Raw genomic sequence first — 21,704 nt, forward strand, 5'->3', positions numbered from 1 at the left:
ATAAAATGGTTTCTGGAAGAAGAATGAAGCTTGTGGGCAGATTCTATGCATTGAAGATGGAAGAATGTTGTGGAAACCAATGAATAAATAAAAAAGTAGAGAAAGACCTCATAACACCTGGGAATGAACTTTCACAAAGGGTCTTTGATACACAAACACGAACTGGCAAGAAGCAGAAAACATGGCAGCTGATTGAGTTGGCTGAACGGAACTTGGTACTTGCACCTAGTAGTGGAGCAACTATGAAGAGTGACTGAAAAGTTCTTGGCCTACCCAATAAAGGTTAATAGAGTCCAAATGTTTAGGGCTATTTTTCAATGTAGTCCCCTTTTAGGGCCACATACTTTCGCTACTGCTGCTGCAGGTCCACTATACCCTCCTGGTAGTATGTTTCTTCCTGTGTGGCAAAAAAGGCCTTTACCACAGGTGTGACATATCGGCATCTGATCAGAAATGGGTTCCAGATAGATGTTTCTTGAGCTTAGGTCAGAGATAAAAGTCAGAGGGGCCCAAATTCGGCAAATAAGGTGAATGCCAAAGCAGTTCGAAGGCACAGGACTAGATGGCAGACATTGCAATGACAGATCTGTGTGTGGGCGCATTGCCCTGATGAAGGAGCACTTGTTTTATCAACATTCCGACCTGTTTAACTTTGATGGCCTCCCACACACACATTGGTTGAGCATCGTAATATACAAGTTCACTGTTTTGCCCTTTTTGATGTATTCAGCCAGGCTAACATCCCTCAAATCCCAAAAAACAGAGACCATCACCTTACCAACTGATGTGACAGACTTGAACTTCTTGGTGTGGGTGAAGATAGGTCTTTCCAGCATTTCAATTGAACTTTGGATGTGAACTGAAAGTGGTGAACCCATGCTTCATCCATTGTCACAAAACATTTGAGAAACGTCATAGGATCTGCCTCAAAAATGGTCAAATTTTCAATACACCTGACATGTTTCTGGTGTTATTTTTCTGCTGTCAACATATATATAATTTTTTTTTTTGGGGGGGGGGGGGGGGAGGGGAGAAGACGATTGACAAGAGTCCTTGTGCATGTCAAGTACAACTCTTATGATGTGATGTGTCCAATGCGTTCCTGAGATACACTCACACTCTCAGCAATGCAGCATTCTCTCTCACTTTGGCTGTCATGATGATATCCCAGATTGCAGTGACATTTTCCTCCGTATTTGCTGTTACCAGTCTTCCACTGAAAAGTGCACCCTGGACAGAGGTTTTGCCCCCCTTGAATTTGACCACCCATTTTTTCATAGTGGAACAGTTTGGGGAATCCTTCCCAGTAACGGGACTCCTTCCCTATTGTTTCCATCATGTCATTATGGATCTGCTGTGCACTCGTGCCCATTTTCAGTATGTATTGGCTGTCCGCACACTTGCCCTCATCGTACAATTTTCAAAATGTATACATCTTGGACACTTCAAACTCCAATTTATGAAACAAAAAAAGACATTAACACACTACTGGCCATTAAAATTGCTACACCATGAAGATGACGTGCTACAGACGTGAAATTTCACCGACAGGAAGAAGATGCTGTGATATGCAAATGATTAGCTTTTCAGAGCATTCACATAAGGTTGGCGCCGATGGCGACACCTACAACGTGCTGACCTGAGGAAAGTTTCCAACCGATTTTTCATACACAAACAGCAGTTGACCGGCGTTGCCTGGTGAAACGTTGTTGTGATGCCTCGTATAAGGAGGAGAACTGCGTACCATCACGTTTCCGACTTTGATAAATGTCGGATTGTAGCCTATCGCGATTGCGGTTTATCGTATCACGACATTGCTGCTTGCGTTGGTCGAGATCCAATGACTGTTAGCAGAATATGGAATCGGTGGGTTCAGGAGGGTAACATGGAACGCCGTACTGGATCCCAATGGCCTCATATCACTAGCAGTCGAGACGACAGGCATCTTATCCGCATGGCTGTAACGGATCGTGCAGCCACGTCTCGATCCCTTAGTCAACAGATGGGGATGTTTGCAAGACAACCATCTGCATGAACAATTCAACGATGTTTGCAGCAGCATGGACTATCAGCTCGGAGACCATGGCTGCGGTTACCCTTGATGCTGCATCACAGACAGGAGCGCCTGTGATGGTGTACTCAACGACGAACCTGGGTGCACGAATGGCAAAACGTCATTTTTTTGGATGAATCCAGGTTCTGTTTATAGCATCATGATGGTCGCACCCGTGTTTGGCAACATCGAGGTGAACGCACATTGGAAGCGTGTATTCGTCATCGCCATACTGGCATATCACCTGGCGTGATGGTATGGGGTGCCATTGGTTACATGGCTCTTGTTCGCACTGGCGGCACTTTGAACAGTGGACATCACATTTCAGATTTGTTACAACCCATGGCTCTACCCTTCATTCGATCCCTGCGAAACCCTACATTTCAGCAGAATAATGCACGACCGCATGTTGCAGGTCGTGCACGGGCCTTTCTGGATACAGAAAAAGTTCGACTGCTGCCCTGGCCAGCACATTCTCCAGATCTCTCACCAATTGCAAACGACTGGTCAATGGTGGCCGAGCAACTGGCTCATCACAATACGCCAGTCACTACTCTTGATGAACTGTGGTATCATGTTGAAGCTGCATGGGCAGCTGTACGTGTACACGCCATCCAAGCTCTGTTTGACTCAATGCCCAGGTGTATCAAGACTGTTATTACAGCCGGAGTTGGTTGTTCTGGGTATTGATTTCTCAGCATCTATGCACCCAAATTGCGTGAAAATGTTATCACATGTCAGCTCTAATATAATATATTTGTCCAATGAATACCCATTTATCCACTGCATTTCTTCTTTTTGTAGCAATTTTAATGGCCAGTAGTGTAAAAATTTTTATATGTAACCTAGCAAAGGAATGTATTATTAATTGCTAAACTGACATTCACTTAGGACAAGTATTTCAGGGGTGGGCCAAGATCTTTTCAGTCACGCCTCATAAGTCTAATCACCACTGACATTAATATCTATATCACTCATCTTTGCATTGTTGCAGGAAGTAACCTAGGACAGTAATTATGTATTTTCCTTAGTAAAACATTTGAAAATGAAATTCATCATTTCTGATTTTGCTTTATGCCTTCAGTTTCTGTGTCAGTTGTGAGTGCCTGGATACTAATTTTGGTACCACTAACAGTCTTTGCGTATGACCACAATTTATTTGGGTTTCATGAGACATCTTTTGATAAGATTCTGCTACAATATCATGCTCACTTGACAGCCAGACATGTTTCATTCATCATCCCTCTATAACCCTAGGCTTTATTTTACACCTATTATGCAGTAGTCACATTCAATTTGTGAGTATCTTTACAGTGACTGTATGTCAAGGAGGGTATTTCCCTTCATCAACTGTTCTAATAGATGCATATCTATACAGTGTGTGATCAACCATTGTTTTAAACTTCAGCCACAGTTATTCCACATGCTTCTGCCCAGAGGTGAATGTTGTGCTTCTTATTTGAGATCTGAAATGACTGCCAATTTATGTAGATTACTGACCATCTGAAACTTCATACCTGTTTTAGCTGCTCTTTGTATTTCTGCAATCATAGTTACTACAACTGCCTCATGGCCACTGATACATTTTCAATGTAGATGTCCTGAATGAGGGGTCATGTCCAATTCATTTTCATCATGAGTGGATTTCCAAACTGTCTCTTATAGGTAGCTTCCAGAATAGGCGTTTAGTAATATTTCACAGGATGTCGTGTCCACAGCTTACAAAACTGTAACCCCAATTGATTTTTCAATTATTGAAGTCGCTTTCAGTGACAGTATGATTTGAGAACATAAACATTACCGAGTTAAGGGTTTCTCTAAAGTTTTCAGTTACATTTGTGAGTGAGTCTGATGTCTGATAGGAAGATTCACTAACAAGATTACACTCCCCCTTAATACTGAGTCGTGGCCGAACAGTCTTCTATGTAACTTCAGTTTCTGTCTCAGTTGATTTGAGTTTGTCTACTGCAAGAAATACACCACCTCCATTTTCATTAGCATTTTCTTTCAATAAAACTTAGATTTATTGCAAAAATCCCAATTTCAGATTTTAGTCAGCTTTCTGTACCTAGCGTACATTTTGCACAGCTGCTTGGCACAGAACATCAGAAGTATCTGATTGAAACATTCTACCCAGCTCAGAAGCAGAGCACCCCAATCAGTCCGGTTGCCAATGGTACAAATTGTTCTGTTGAAACTCCATGAGCAAGGCTGGTCTTACAAACACTCTGTGCAAGTTGCTGGAATGGTCCAAGTATAATCTGACAATCCGAATGACAGGCATCATTCATTTTAATGTGCACCACAATCTGACAGTGGTTGCACCTTTTTCCCTAATGGCTGCCAGAGCAGCCTCTTCAACATGTTGAATGGGCCCCCCAGGCATATACATGGAGTGCACAAGGTGATGCTTCCAATCTCTTGCTGCCATTTCGTTTTTGCTCTTGCCTTCCCTTGACACTGGTCCCAAAAGATGTAGTGTGCCTCACTGGCTCATTTCAGTTTCAGTGGAAGATAGCAGCTTAAACTTTTTGTTTCAGTCAATGAGTGTAATAGCCTGAGTGTTTCGTGGTTGCTGCTTCCCCTGTACAGAGCTCCTAGACCTACCATTGACACGTCATTAACAGTCAGGTGTACAAACAGTTATATATCCTGCAGAAGGGACAGTATCCATTGGAGCAAATAGAGCTTGAGTAACATTTGGTACCTTTTGCACAAGGCTGAGGGCAGTTGTCCCTATACACCCATTTGAAGCAACTTCCAACCACTTGATATAAAGCTACGTCATCCAAAAAAGTGGTTTGTGTAAATAATGAGAGAAAAATTGAGTTAAAACGTATCGAGTCTCTAAAGTTAACTTTGTATTTTGATGTCAGGATCATAGATTTCTGATATGATGGTCACACCTCTTGACTTTATAGTAACTTCCCTTAATAAATGTGATCAGTTTCTGTAGTATACAGCTGTGTGTTCTTCCTAATATGAATTTCTCCATTTCATTTACAAGATGTCCCAGCCTCACTAGTGATTTTTTCATCATGCCTTTCTAATTAGATACTGGAAAGCTATTTTCAAATAAAGATACAACATTGTCATAGAATATGCTAACCTCTTTTAGATTATTTTGAAAATCTTATGTTCTGAAGTAATTGAGTGTTCCAACTTGTTGCCATTGTTTGGAGTTCCAGTACATACGGCAGTAGGTCCTTGACCGAACCACCTGTGCATTGTGTGTGTGAATCACCAACCAAGATTCAGACACATTACATTAATGGGAAGGCCAGAGAGGAATCAATATCTGTTGGGCAAAATAGAATATGCACAGTTTGTAGCCACTTGGAACATCTATAATACCGCAGAGTACAAGATGATCAAACCAGGCATCTGTCTAATATGATGATTTTGGATAATAAATTGTGATATACCCATCTGTAATGTTTCTCTCTCTGTCAGCCATCACAGTAGTTAAAATAGAGGGATATTTCATGAGAATTTTTTTTTTCCTCAGATTTCATTGCCTGTATTGATAAGCAGATTGCTATCAGAGGTAGCTTTGATTTGGTTATTTGTGAAAAGATGTAGGTGTATACAAGCCATGGCACAGCTTAGCTGCATGAAAACTCAGAACAGATAATAATACTGACATCCTCTAACAGTGCTCCAGCATTGCATCACTATTTGAAATGGATTTCACTGCAGCATGACGAAAATTCTTTCATCCTATGCTAACATGTTTACAGCTCTTCAGCACATATGTTCAAAACTCATATATTTGTATGACAGTAAATGACCTGACATATCTAAGTGCTACTTTATCTCTTGTGCAGCACTTTCTGATGCCACAATGTAACAAGTTTCATCGCATTTATAACTTCTGTAGGGACTGTGTGTGTGTGTGTGTGTGTGTGTGTGTGTGTGTGTGTGTGTGTGTGTGTGTTCCTTATGGAAATATCACTGAAAGCTGAGTAGTGGCTGAAATTAGTGCTGCTGCGTATAGGAATATTCGAGTTACAATGTGGTGATTCTGTGTTTTCCAGGTTGAACCATTTACTACCAACCCAACATCTGGGCTTCTGTTAGAAAGTGAAGGAAAACTAATAACAACTGAGGCAAATGGAAAAGAACCAAGTACTAAAAAAGAAAAAAAGAAAACAAAAGATGGTAACTACTGTTCTGTTAATTTTGCACTTGTTTTTGATTACAATTAAATCACCTTTACCACTTGTTCTTCATTAAAATGAGCCCTGATATATACACAGTCAAGTCATGTTAATACAACCACCACCTGTGTTAGAGTTCATGGACAGCAGGTGGCAGCACTAGCAGTGCAGAGTATATAAAAGGTGTTGCGGATATGCGGAAGACCTTGCAGTCATTCTCATAATGCAGAAGCTGAGCGATCTGTCTAATGTCCAAGGGGCATGATCTTTGGGCCAAGTATGGAATCATTTCTGAAGCAGCTAAGTTTGTAAACTGTTCGCATGCCACCCTGGTTAAAAGCAAAAATGTTTTGACTACTGATATTATTTGTGAAAGCTTAGCTTTTCTTGTAGCTGCACTGTATGTGTATTTACTTAAACCATTAACTTTTCCTATTTGTGTGTTTGCACTACTTAACTATTATGTTGCTACTGGCTGACTACATCACGCGTCCTATGCTCTGAATATCTTCTGTCATTGGCTGGTGAGATCACGTGACATGAGTTATGATTGACTAACAAAAGTGTATCACAGTTTTGATTTCAGTGCTTCAGACACTACTGTGCTGTATTTGGTGGAATTAGTGTTTATACTTTCATAATATGAAAATGTGCAGTGTGAATGTTGCTGCACATCAGAGATCTTTCCAAAATCAGTTAATTTTTGCCTAGCTTCCTAAAGTACCAGTAAGTTGTAAGTATGCCAGGGTATAAAACCTTCACCACTCATAGGATTAATAAGTTTTACAGCTCCAAGGGAAAGTGTATTATCACTTAATGTGGAAAAATGTTCTTTCACCAGGGATATAGTCTGTTTTCACCCAAAAAAGTGTGTTTTTAACTGGGAAAAATATAGGAATTTCTTTATTCTTATCTGCATATACACCCTGAACAAGGAAAAAGATGGGACTCACAGAAATTTCACAAGTTACACTGGTGAGGCTGTTGTGTATTTCCACAACGTAATTGACAGCAAGTGGCAGCAAAGTGCATGTCATGTTTATTTATGTTTTCATTTTAAAGCCACAGAAAAAGAAACCTAAAAAGGAAAGGTTCAACTGATAAAAAGTGAAAAACTAAAGAAACAAACTTTCATCTATGTTTCACTAACTTTCATTATACATCAGGTCCAATGCCACTTCCTTGTGTTACTATGTTTTAAAAGGGTTTTGCTTTTGAAACAGTGCAACATTGAAAAATGGGAGTCGGAAGCTGAAACCTAGCTTACATGTATACCAGTTTGTGAAACATCTGCCATACACGACACAATCGTAAGAGACACTTTAGTGTGCATGAAACAAGTTTTGTTGAGTAGAGGTCTTGAATGTTGGCGTCTGACCACACATTCTATGCATTTGGCACACATTGAGTAACAGTGAAACAGGATGACACAATAAACACATTTGGGCAACTCTACACATGATCAGATCATTGGCAAATAAGAGGCTGGCTAAAGTTTGAGATAAAATGTCGCTTTGCCGAAATTCAGTTGGAGAGAGGGTTACAGGAGAGAGGAAATATTCAGCAGCAGTACAAACAAAGTCGAACACATGCTACAGCCCAACACTGGGATTATTAGCTTAAGGGTCTAAAGATGTCCAACCAGCACAGAGCCTGCTGTGATTAAAGAGACCCCATAGCAGCCTTTGCATTTAACGCCTCCTGTCAGACTGTGTATAATTGCTTTTGAGAGGTTGCTCTCTCTGTGTGTGACAATCTGTCACAGAAGCACCATATGGTTTGGCAGGTGTGGTGTCTCGCTCACCATGAATAGATCCAGGAAAGATGGGATAGTCTCTTGTTAATGGATGACATGTCACAACCGTGCCAGTATTGTGTAAAGGGACCAATGTTCTCATCTGAGGCAGCATAATCCCAAGAGCACATAAGCCAATGCCAGAGTTTCCAAGTGTGCTGTGACATTTGTGATCAGTAGGGATGTCTTCTAAGCACACCTTTTTAATGTTTCATGTATGCTTACGTTTCATTATTATGCCTGATAATGCCAGACCACAATGGCCTGGTGGAAGAGTTACCTGCAACACTAAAACAACAGATATTTAGTGTGTCCTGCAAGCTGACTGAACTTATGTCTGATTGAATGTGCATATAACACTCTTTAGCAAAAGACTAAGGCCATAACAGGGTCACTACAAAACTTCCTGGCAGATTAAATATGTGTGCTGGACCGAGACTCGAACTCGGGACCTTTGCCTTTCCCGGGCAAGTGCTCTACCGACTGAGTTACCCAAACACGACTCACGCCCCATCTTCACAGCTCTACTTCTGCCAGTTCTGCTTATACAGTGTCACACGAGGAATGGTCAATATTCATTCTAGGGTCACTACAGTTCATCACTATCCTCAAGTTGCCTCTTTCCAGTAGTGGAAAATGTTACTGCAAGCTATGCTTGAGAACAGATTCCCCAGAACCAGAAATCATTGTGTATCTTGTACTGCCATGTGGGGACAACGCATTTTGACGTTATACAGTGTCACACGAGAAATGGTCAATATTCAGGCATATGACAGGAACGATCATTTGAAGCAAAAAAAGTCTAATAAACATTGGCCCTAAAATGCATACCTTAATAGCTGTGAGCACTTGTTTGTGTTCACTACAGTGAAACTCATCTCTTCTAATGAGCAGGTACTCGTAACTGTTAAGGCTCTAAAATGAGCCAATGTTTACCAGACAATTTTTTCGTATGTTGGTCCGTACTACCTCCTACCAAAATATGGAAAGCAAATATCTTGCCATAGAAGACATTTTTTTCACAGTATTGAAGATGAAGTAGTGGTCATAGTGCTTAACATATGGATTTTAGAGCCCACATTCATTAGACTTTTTTACTTTGACTTATCGTTCCTGTCATCTTGCAGATTACTGATCATTCTCCCCCGAACACCCTGCAAGTGCCGCCATTGGAGGGACACCACAAATGTTAAGTTCCATTTGTGATCCACAAAAGATTTGTTGATTGTATCCATCACACTGTCATCTATGGATATTTTTATATACATATTCTCACTATGCCTTATATTGTTTCATAGCCTTCAAAGATGATTTGCCTTATTGACATAAGTGATAAGTTTCATCAAGAACTGATAGTCTGCACCGTTGGAATCAAAATTGGCAGTATTTAATGTTCACATTACATGAGAAGTCATTTAATAGTATACACATTTAGGTTGCACCTCTAATCATAAGTTGGCAATGTAACATACTCAAATGCGTCAGACATATATTTAGTTTTTGCAAAGTAATCAGTTCTTACTGACAAGTTAAGACAGAAAATAGTTGTCTTGCCTCAGTTATATTCCACCAACACTAAAGATTTTATAGGCAGCACTGGGAAACAACATACACATGTACTAGCCATGTCAATGGGCTTGAGTAAGCACTGTGAATGGCTTTTCTCAGGATACTGTTGTGTGCACTCCAAACTGATATTTACATTAAAAATGTTAAGTAAGTTATTGCAGTAATCCAGAACATAGCATGTATTTTATAAACTTCGCTAATGAAGTCTTGTTGTTTGATTGATGTCTGTTACAGGGAAAAAATCGAAGAGAAAAGTCATCTCGAAGCTAAAAGAGGGCTATGAAGAAGCATCAGGAATATCAACTCCATCAAAAGAAGTTGTGACTGAGCAGTCTAGTAGTGCAATCACAGGAGGGGCAGGGACAGAAATAAACCCTCCATTCTCCTGCTTATCATCATTCTCCAGACTGGCTAGTGACAACTCAGTGGAAATGGTCAGTATAATGAGTTAGTACCAGTAGGAACCACATTCTGTTCACATGTGCCCTATTACAAAGATTCTTCCATTCCCATATTTATGTGCACTTTCTTTCTGTTCATAAATAGTGCTGCTGAAAAATATTGCTTAGAAACATAACCATGTCCAGACAAAATAAAGTTATTACAACTCTGTTTATGCGACAGTACTTCAGTATGAAAATTGGTTGAGGCTCAAGCTCAACACCAATGGCATTCTTGCATGTTGTTATATCAGTGAAATATTCTGGGGGCAAGACTGACAAATTGTTTCTATGTGTATCTGGAGTTTTGACTTGTTGACTGATTGAGCACATTCCACACCTCTTTGGTGCTAATATGTAGTATGTTGGTTGAACATGCAGATCCTTGTAGTCTTAGTGGGAAGTTGTTTGAGTAATCATGAAAAATGTTGGAAGGAAGAATAAAATGTTAGTGTGTCATGAATCTCTGTCACTGGAGATGGATCACAATTTTGGCTTGATATGCATAGGGCATAGTCATATTAAAGATCCAATTAGCATTTGCCTGGTATCATTCAGGGTGTTGCTACTTACCTGTATATAACAGAATTATCTATAAACAGCCTATATATAGTGATTATAATTACAGTGCCAGTTTCAAAATGATGTGAAAAGGAAAAACCACTGCTCTGAATGACATCAGATTTTAGTGGAACACTATTTTTGGTGGTGGGGGGTGGGGGGGAGGGAGAAAAAATTTAACAAAATCTTGCCACGAGGTGACACTGTAAGTGGAAGAATATACAAAATAAGATACACGATACACAACTGTTCCTCAGTTTGCGTCCAAGATAAAAGCATGACAGCCTCAATGCAGGATCACACGCTGCTGGTAAGCTCTTTTACAAGAATAATGACTGTGTGCCAGTAGCTCTGCAGAATTTCTGGACACTCTGTGGTATGAAAACAGGCATTGATCTGATGCCTGCCAAAGTCTTGAGAAAATGATTGTCTTTTCAAATGCAATGTGGCAGGGGGAGAAAACAGTTGATCCAGTGTCAGTGGACGATGTGGCCACAACATTGCAGGAGGGGTTGTGCAGTGGTGTGCAAACATGCAGTGCTTAGGGCATTGCCTGAACTTTGGACATGCCTGTGAGCACAGTGTATAAAATTCTGCAAAACATCCTGAACTGTTATCCACACAAAAGAACATTTGTGGACAGATAAAAACCATTGACATGTCAATACACAGAATTTCAGAATATGGGAAATGGAAAATCTGCTCACACATTAACCGGTACTGCTTCATTCTGCAAAGGTAAGTGTGTTGTGTGGGTTGACAGCATTGTTTATTGTAGGGCCATACTTTTTTGAGAAGATGGATCTTGTGAGCCTTGGTACATGTACTGTCATTGGTGAATGCTAAAAGTGTGTTTCATGCACCATCTTTCCAACCCTTCGACAGCATGGATATGTGGGTAGTATCACTTTTATGCAAGGTTGCACTCTGCACATTGCACGGTCAGTGAAGTAGCTGCTGTGAAGACATTTTGGAAATTCTACAATTATCAGCCATCATTTCCCTGCAGCCTGATTGTCTGGATCACTTGATTTTAATATGTGTGACATTTGGCTGTGGGGTTAACTGAAAGATGCCATGTTCAGTGCTCCAACTACAAAAGTAGCTGAATTGAAGGTACAAATTGCACAACACATTCTGAACATGATCGCTGAGACTCTTCAATCTGTTGTGGAATATTCAGTTTCTCGATTTCTACTTGCGGCAGAAATCAGTAGACAGCGTACTGAACATTTCTTGCGCCAGTGTCATGACAATTAAAAACTGATGTCATTGTTGTTTTTTATGTGGTTTTTGGCCTCAGGGCAATAAAAACTGATTTTTCGTTCCAGTGTCGTATGACCTTGCCATGGTGGATGGGCTTACCTAACTAACAGTGCCACCAGTGTTGAGTGACAAACTTGTGTGGTCATGCACATTGCATTGCATTAGTTTAATGTGCAACTCACGCCATGACTGTTGTATTGCCATTCATCTGTCATTTGTAGCCAAACCCATTTATGTTATGCCATGTGATGGAAAAATTTTCATGTTTGGGTTTTTTTTTTTTTTTTTTTTATAACTTTTCTTCCTTTCTCAAAAAGATTCCATTCAAACTAGTAAACATTAATGGGCCCTACAACACTCCCTTGGTGTCCTCCCAAAGTTACTTCAACATCTGATGATTTTGTCCCTGCAAGAACGGAATGTTAGCTACGAGGTCCTGAATTCAGTCACAGATCTGGTCCAGTACTTGGTTAAAGTGCTGTTTGCTAAGTGACAGTCCAGAATTGTATTGAATGCCTTCTGGAAGTCAAAGAACATAAAAGACAGTTTTTGCAAGATTTCTGATTGCGGAATCCACATTAATGTTCGGAGAGAGGGTCTTCATTCTACAAAAATATCATAATGCTTGAATGTAAAACATATTGAATAATTCTACAAGGCACTGAATTTTGTGATCTAGGCCCATAATTATGTACATTTGCCTGACATTCCTTTTGGAAAAGAGAACAACTTGCACTTTTTTCCAGTCACTAAGTGTCATTCATTGCTCCAGTGACTTACAATAAACTACTGTTAGAAGGGGGAGCACGGCCTTCCACGTAATCTCTGGAGAATCTCACAGGTGTCTTATTTGGTCCAGATGTCTTTCCAGTGTTAAGCAATTTTAGTTGATTACTTTAGCTTACTTCAATATCTGTCATTTCAGCATTCATACAATGATTGAAAACAGTGATACAATTTTGGTAGAACAAATTCAGAATTTTGATATTACCTTTATCATCATAATCATGTTCTGATGTGAACATGATAAGTGAGCAACTGTAAAGATGATTTTGAACCATTTACTGGCTTTACATGACATTAAAACTGCTTGAGATGTTTAATCTGATCGGTCAGTAAAATTTTCCTTCCAAGTTCACTGAATAGTTCACCCATTGCTCTCATTTGGTATGTTTTGGCTTTGACGTCATTTTAAATCTGCAATGTTCTCCTTTCTTTTTTCACAGCTTTCTAACATTATTTATGGTACCAAGCAACAATACTTTCCCATGTTTTCAACATCCTTTCAAACACCTGCACGTATTGATTTTATAACAGTTTCAAAGCCACTGATTCCCTGTACACAAAAAATCTTATTATAACATATGATCACAAGTTATATGTTGTGCTCAAGCAGTATTCTTCTCAAAAATGATATTAGTATAGGGGAAAGTATCATTACAGAAGGCAGCTGTCACTTGCCTAATTTAATCTGTATGAGCACTGTGGGATAGATACTAACGTGTTTGAGAAATATTTATAATTTTTGGCTTGAAGAACAGTTCTGAATTAATCCAAGCATGTTCTCTTGAGATGTACAATGTCTTTCTTCAGTGTCCTTCAGGTAGGATTTTTCAACATTTTTATTTTATACCCTCTTGCCATTCATTAAAGCCTGTGGTCATTCACAACATCCTTCTTTGTACAAACATGATGCCCCCCTGTTAGTCTGACCTGAAGTGGATCCCATCCACCCGAGTGTTATTAAAGTATGGGTGGTCATATAAGTGTTTGGTTTGGAACAGCTTTTGAAAAAAAAAAAAAAAAAAAAAAATTGTTTCACAGTACTACTATCTACTAAATTATTAAGGTATTTCCTGAAAAAGCAGTGGTTCTGTTACACTCCCCTCGAGCATACTAGCTATTATTTCATTGTCTATAGATGACATTTTACCCAGGGTAACATACTGAATAATGCCTAAAAGCAAATTTTCAGTCCAGCCAAAAATATTGTTAGACGTCCTGTAGGAATTTATTTTCTTTGGGAAGTGTTGAGATCAACTGTATCAAAAGTTTTCCAAAAACCTAGAAACACTGATTAACCTGCCTGCCTCTATCCTTAACACTGAGAATATTATGTGTAAAGAATTTGAGTTGAGTTTTGCATGATGAGTGTTTCTGGAAACCATGCTGATTTTCACTGATAATATTATTATGTTCCTGGTAAGTCATGTTCTTGGATTCTATTACAAATAGGTGTGAGTGTAGTTATGTTGTTCAGTTCTACTTCCTTTTTCATAGATGGGATTCATTTTTTGTAGCTAGTTATGGACTGTGCTCTTTTTTCCCCTGTTATGTAAACATATCAATCTAAAATACAAATTACTGTAACCAGTCACAGTTGTTGTTCCTTCTTTTAGACATTTTAAAGGATTATACTTCAACATCAGTTGGATTTTTGTCAATTAATAAGACATGGACAATTTCTATGAAGAGTTGTTGGACGCAACCTGTGACACTATTTGACAGTAGATAACAGCTCTTTTAACACAAAGGTCAGATATGTGGATGCCTTGATTGGAGAAGTGAATGGTAATATAAGTTTAAATATCTTTCAGTGGTCACAGGCTGCTTTTCCAGCCATATTTACACCACGTACTACACTTTCACTGTGGTGATTGGCGGAGGAAGGGGCTGGAGGAGAGCACATTTTTAAAATGGTGCAGCTATGAGTCATTAAGCATATGATTCCAAATGGTATTATTGACACACACACACACACACACACACACACACACTTGGCATACAATAATAAACATAAGACCTCAATGGATATGTGGCTAATTACTGCCAAGTGTGAAGCTATTCACTTGCAAATCCCATATAGAGCTTGACAGGGACTCCGTGAGGCTCTGGGGGCTTATTGAGGATTAATGATTTAAGCTGCTTTTCAATGCCAGTAGTACTGATTGCTGTGTCTCTCCTCTTTCCTTCAAAAGAAGACAATATTCAATATTCAGCAGGCAGTAGATTTCTATTTTGGTTCAGTATCCAGCAGACAGTAGATTTCTATTTTGGTTTGTGTCTCATCCACAAGTGTCTAGAGACTGATTTTTGTGTCACTGGCAGCCTTAATATATGATCAAAATTTCTTGAAGTTTTGGAATAGACTGTGTGATATCTCTTATATTCAAGATACCAACTGGAAAATGAGTGTGTATTGTTATCATTTTGCTGAACATACACACTCTTTGCTCATTTCCCAAGACCTTTGTACCTAGGTGCCCGTTTACTGATTGCTGACCCCAGTATTTCTGTGAAGATCCTCAAAGAGGTTGGGTTTCTATGTTACGAATGAGTATAGTATATTTCTATCATTGGTGTGGTGCCTGAACCACTAGTTTTAGGTAATTTTCTGGGAAAGCTATCATGACTGTTTCGCAGGAAATTTTCTCTTGGCATCATTTACTGCAATGCAATGTTATGTTTTGCAGGTGTATGGAACGAGCCTGTGTGAAACTGATGAGGTGGCTATAACTGTAGTGTTGAAGAATCAGTCACCTTCTCTCTTGAAAGAATTTTGTTTCTCAGTCAGCAATACATCTTTAGTGAAATTAATAAAACCAGTAAGTAAAACTTATCTATTCAAGAAATTAAATCATTAACAGCAAAATAAAAAAAAGTGTCTAAAAAAAGATATTGAGTATGCTGAACTGTTTGTACAGCTACATATTTTGAAGTTACTACTATATTGATGAAAGATGCTGATTTAAATGTTCACTGATCAAAAAACACCATTCCTGAGATTCCTGTTGCAGTTGATTTTTTTCACATGTTTCAGTTATTATTACTAATGTGCCGTTCTTGACTTCTAGGAGCTAAATGATGATTATGGGTTAAATCTTAATTTGACCTTACCTCCCAGTGGCTCAACTGAATTGCAGCTATTTTTCCGAGTACTTAGCGTTGACCAGTCTCATAAATTACGGGGAACCCTTACTTACATGGTTCAGGTAACCATTGTCATTTAGGTTTATACCAATGTATTTTACATTCAGGGATATCATAAATATGACAGTAGAAATATATTACACACTTAACTATTAAGTAAATTTTAAGCAAAGAAACATTTATTATTCCCTGATGTACCCAATTTCAGTCATCTGATGACATGTCATCACATGAGAAGCTGGACTTCTGGGTCAACATTCCATGCTCAACTTTTATGATAGCCAGAGTATGTGGAGCAGATACAGTGTCTGATCTACTTACAAGTGGGCAGCTTCCCTACCACAACTCATTTCATCTTAAGAATATCATGCAAGACACAGCTCAGGTAAAATACGAAGATTAAATCTGAATACACTATTTTGTCTGCTGTAATGAATGTATGTATATGATGCAACATAAAATTATATTAAGCTTAATTTTATTAGTGCACTGTTTTTATAATAATACATTTATTTAAATATGTCAATTAATTTCAATATTTAGCTCTACCATATAAAGGAACTTGTTTTTTTTCTCCTGATTATGTCTCTTAACTGAAGCTTCTATCAGATTTCACAGACTTCCTCACATACTGAATGATGCTTTAATAACAACTTCTAAAGAAGGCAGCAAAATATATGTTACTAGGTATTGCGTGTATTTGCTGAACTAAAAGAAGTGTTATAAAAATCCTAACTAACTTGGAATCTCCCTCAGTAAATCTCTCAAATGCTTCATGCATTATTAATGAACAAAAAAAAAATCATGAGTTAACAAAATGATAACAGCTGGCATCTATATTGAAAGAGTGGCAACTTTTCAGGGCCGGCCAGTGTGGCCGTGCGGTTAAAGGCGCTTCAGTCTGGAACCGCTACGGTCGCAGGTTCGAGTCCTGCCTCGGGCATGGATGTGTGTGATGTCCTTAGGTTAGTTAGGTTTAATTAGTTCTAAGTTCTAGGCGACTGATGACCTCAGAAGTTAAGTCGCATAGTGCTCAGAGCCATTTGAACCATTTTGAACTTTTCAGAAATAGTTTCCTGACATGTAGAGAATAAAAATGAGCCGTATCCACATTGATTCAGAAGTTCATTACTTCTTAGTTGCGAGTGTCATAAGTGTAAGACTAAATATTTTAATTCTATTTGCTAACAGATTCTACCTCCTACACTGATAACTGTCACGCTTGCTGTATCATTGGAATATGAACTGTGTATACAATCTTACTGCACCAAACCATTCACTCAAGGGCTTTTCTTAAACATTCCAAACAGTTACAACATGGATGCAGTTTAAAGGTAACAAGCTCCTCGTCCATGCCTTGAAGGCCCAAGGGATGTTAATCAGCCGTCTGGTCATCGTTTGCCTTGCAGTATAGAGGGGCATGCAGTTAGCGCACTGTTCTCCTAGTCATTTTGACACCTTTCCAGTCTGTGGAGCTGGTACTCCTCATTCAAGTAGCTCCTCAATTGGCATCATGAGATGGAGTGCACCCTGTAACAGTCCTCTCACCGAGGAAAAATCCTTGGCAGTACTGGGAATTGAACCCAGGTCTTACACGTTGCAGCCAGCTACACTTACCCCCTCAGCTGTCGAGATGGACACAGTTTAAAGTGCCTCTACAGATAGTACTCAAATGAGATGGGCTCATTAGTATGGGTTGTGTTTAACCTTCACCTTTATGATGGCTTGAACTTTGCTGGGAATACTTCAAGTGATGTCTGAATGTCTGTGGAGGAATTGCAGCCCATTCTTCCCAAAGACCCGAAAGCAGAGTAGGTAGTGATGTTGGATGCTGTGGTCTGGAGCAGAGTCAACATTCTGTCTCATCCCGAAGGAGTTCTGTTGGGTTCAGGTTGGAACACTGATTAGGCCAGTCCATTTCAGGAATGTTGTTGTCCACAGACAGTTGTCCCACAGATGCTGCTTTATGATAGGGTGCATTATCATGCTGATCCAATCAGTTGTTGTACTCGAGCTGTTCCTTTCCAGTGTACAGAACACAATACTGGAAAATATCCTTTCACATTAAGTGTTCTCTTAAGCACAATTAGGAGACCACACCATTCTCGTACAGTACCATGACCTTCTCCATACTTCACTGTTGGTGCTATACATAATGACAGGTAATGTTCTCCAGGCATTTGCCAAATGCCAATCCTTCTGTCAGATTGTCATATGGTATAGCGTGATTTATCAATCCAAATCACACTTTTTCAGCCATTCACTGTCAAGTGGGAGCACCGTGCACATCATATCAAGCTTCGCTTTGTATTCACTATAGAAATGTGTTACTTGTGAACAGCTGCTTGACCATGGTATCCAATTCTTTTTAACACTCTATGCACTGTCATTCTGCTAGCTGGCCTGCTGGTAGCACTTCAGAACTTGTTAGTGCTTCCTGCCGCTGATTCTACGCAAATTTATTTATTTTATTGATCTTAGTTGTTACTGTGTGCTAATACAGTTTGGTTTTTATGATGCTTTTCTCTACTTATTAAGTAACAGTAATGCTTATGTTATACGGATGGGATGGAGTTTCCTAATTTTAAATACTGCCATGAAATTATGAAATCTGAATAAATGGACTGGGAACAATGAAATGAAGTTATTAATGGTACTAATGAAAGAAGTGTGTGTGTGGGGGGGGGGGGGGGGGGGGGGGGGGTTGCACGCGCTTTTTGTTTTCATTCTTGTTGTCATGGTCACCTTCTCTTTGGCAGTCTCATCCTAAAGATACAAATGAGACGGACTCATGCTATTAAATAATTCTGATTTTTCTCCCTTTTAGAGTCTCTTTGCCACTGCAGGGCAAGAGGATCGCCTGAACCTATATACCCTTCTCTCCTCCCCACAAGTTGTAGGCTGAATGATGATGATTCTTTATACAGGAAATCTTCGGGTACTGTAGCTGATGATCATTGTTCAAAACCTATGCAGTGACTGGGATTGAACACAATATTTTTTGATTAATAGTCAGATACTACCCATAGACGTTGGTGCCATCTGTATCAAGAATAATTTGAGGGCTGTGCAATGTTGATACAGGGTCCTCCAACATGTTGTCCTCCTCTACAGTCAAGACTTTGCCAATGTGTTTGTCTTTAAATATAATGCAGTAGCACTTTGTGAACTGCTTCCTCCTAGGGATGGATTTCAAACAAATGGAATGGTCTGCGGTATCTGGTGACATGACCCTGATTCATCATGCTTGGAGCCAGTTAAAACTTGCAGTGCTTTGTCACAGAAACATACGTCACACACTGCATGACATTAGAAAAGTGGTAATCAAAGAGTGAGACAAATGTGAGCAGAGAAGCAACATCTCAACTACTTTGTGGACAGCACACCAAGGTTTCCAGCATGTTACAATGCTCGGAGTGGAGCAACACAGTATTGAATGTTATCCAGCAGCAGATTTTGAGACTCACTTTGGAACATACGGTCTTTATTTTTGTTATTGTTTTACTTTTTTTTCATGATGAAGATTTTTGCCCCCTTGAGTCTTAAGTTCCCACATTTTGGCAGATAAAACGTGGTGCAGTTTATTTGTTGGGCAGTCTTTCTAAATCAGCCAACCATTTGCTTTTCAAAGGTCACATCCCAACATTTGCTGTCAGCTCTTTAAGGAAACCCTGGAAAATCTAAATTTTATTGACTTCCGGATTTGAACTGTCATCCACCTAGAAGTGTCTCCAATGAGATCTTGCTCAGTTTTTGTAGCATGGGGAAATTTGTGTGTGATATAATATATGAGACATGCAATGAATTCAGATAATTTTCTGCTGACATAAGTGCACCCATTTCTGTTATTATTTCAGATGATATCGCAGATCTGTTTCCACTGTAATTTTGTTCTTGTGGAACAAATTGAAAATACAGCATCTTTGTACAGCCGATCAGTTGATGGATCTCATATATGTTTGTTACTTAAGGTGGATGTAAGTATCTGTATAAAGTAATGTCATACTATTTTCATTTTTTGACATGCTTTTTTATTCATCATACTTCATTGATTAATGAACATTCAGCCAGTAATTGAGATGGGTCTTGTCATATAGCATAACACATAGAGAGGAAATTGTTCTCATATTTTTAAATTGTTTATATTCTCCTTGACTTGTCCAACTGTTGTCTCTTGATGCTTGCTAATTTGTGATACAAATTTTTTCAGCGTTCGTGTACAGCAATATCAATTGATGGTAAAAGTGACAATGAGGTGCTACTAAGCAATATCATCAGTGAAATAGAGAAACTACTTCAGCCTGGCTCTTGATTACTTTTGTAATTAATTAATGGGGGTCTGGGATATGAATTGTTATTTAGTCAAAGTGCTGACATGAATCTTCCTGAATGATTGATTGTGTTTGTCCAGACATGTTATTCTTTTTTATGTTCATTAAAAAGTTTTCTACATAAATATTTATTGTTTTTGAAGTTCTCTTCATCTTCCTACTCCCTTGCATCAAATTCTTCTATATGTGTGGAAGTTGAATAATGAAACAGTCTGACATCAAAAATAAAAGTCAGCATAGTTATGTATAATGATAATGGAATGTGACTGGATGGAAAATCAATCAAGGAAGTTATTTGCTTCATTCCAAGAGGTAAAAAATTGCTAAGGCAAGGACCCAATTTAAGGTGGATGAATGACATTAGAAAACATGTAGGACCAACATCAGTGTGTACAATTGAAGATCATAATGCATGGAAAATTGAAAAAAGGGGCCTTTGTCCCACAGCACATGTGTCTAACCGCAAAACCACTTAAGCTTTTCTCGGTGTTCACCACACAGGAACCTGACTTGGTTGAAGTAAGGTTAGGATGACTCAAATGGTGCTACTTCCAAGTGATTCATGATATTTGAAGTAGCTGTGATGAAGTGATTAGTATTGACATTTAAAAAAGGATCTGTATTCTGGAAGCAGGTATTGTTTCTACTATACAAGTAACCGTCTAAAGAATGACCTGCAGTGTGCACAAATTTGCATTATAGACACATTAAACTACTACTGTATGCAAAAATAAAAATGCATTATAAACCTTTGTATGAGGATACAGTTGCCCTCAACAGACAGCTGAAGCATTTAGCAGTTGCCAGGCACATAAAGAGTGACTCCCACCTAAACTTCTGGAAGAGTTACTTCCTCCCTCTGTTAAAAACAACCCAGAACAGACAGTAGTTCTAGTTATGTCATGTTCCGTAGATCGTTTTCACGATTGTTTTATCGATATGATGTGGAACAAGTCAAGTTACAAGATATATACACACATGAATAGTGCTAATATTAATATTACTGAAATTTTTAGTTCTACACATGCAACTACATTTAGAGGTACAATTAATCTTTTTTTAAACCATTTCTGAAACAGAAACTTGTCCATAGAGTAGGAGGAGTTGTCCAAAAGAAATGATTTTAAGCTAGATTTAAAACTTGATCTGCTACCTGTCAGACACTTTATGTTGTTGGGCAAATGATCAAAGATTTTTGTTGCTGAATAATGTACTCCTTTTTGCAACTAACAGCTTCCATAACAGATAAGAAAGGTCATTTTTCCCTCTAATGTTGTACGTATGAACATCACTGTTCTTCACTGAATTGAGAGGGATTATTTGTAACGAATTTCATTAGCGAATATATGTACTCTGATTGTGCAGTTAAAATACCGAACTCCTTGAAAAGGTGCCTACACGACATCCTTGGGTGAACACCACTAATTATTCTCACTGCTCTCTCTTGTGCAATCAATACTTTACATCTAAGTGGTGAGTTACCCCAGAAAACTATTCCAGCTGAACTTGGTTGTTTGAGAAGCTCAGTAATACGCTTCTTCCAGTTCAAGGTGTCATCGATGTGAACACCCAAAAAATTTGGGGAAATCTGCCCTGTAT

The 21,704-nt window shown here is 38.9% G+C and overlaps 1 protein-coding gene across 1 annotated transcript in view; it reads left to right on the plus strand.

The window, feature by feature from the left end:
- LOC124721568 (AP-3 complex subunit delta-1) overlaps positions 1-20,230 on the plus strand; it is a 269,083-nt gene extending 248,853 nt beyond the window's left edge. The window contains exons 22-28 of the mRNA XM_047246607.1: positions 6,091-6,214; positions 9,812-10,011; positions 15,318-15,449; positions 15,699-15,836; positions 15,983-16,159; positions 19,632-19,751; positions 19,985-20,230. Coding sequence (XP_047102563.1) covers positions 6,091-6,214; positions 9,812-10,011; positions 15,318-15,449; positions 15,699-15,836; positions 15,983-16,159; positions 19,632-19,751; positions 19,985-20,086 — 993 coding nt within the window. The 3' untranslated portion in view covers positions 20,087-20,230. The remainder of the gene's footprint in view (positions 1-6,090; positions 6,215-9,811; positions 10,012-15,317; positions 15,450-15,698; positions 15,837-15,982; positions 16,160-19,631; positions 19,752-19,984) is intronic.
- The last annotated feature ends 1,474 nt before the right edge of the window (positions 20,231-21,704 follow it).

This window comes from Schistocerca piceifrons, chromosome X (genome assembly GCF_021461385.2).
Source record: "Schistocerca piceifrons isolate TAMUIC-IGC-003096 chromosome X, iqSchPice1.1, whole genome shotgun sequence".
NCBI lineage: Eukaryota > Metazoa > Arthropoda > Insecta > Orthoptera > Acrididae > Schistocerca > Schistocerca piceifrons.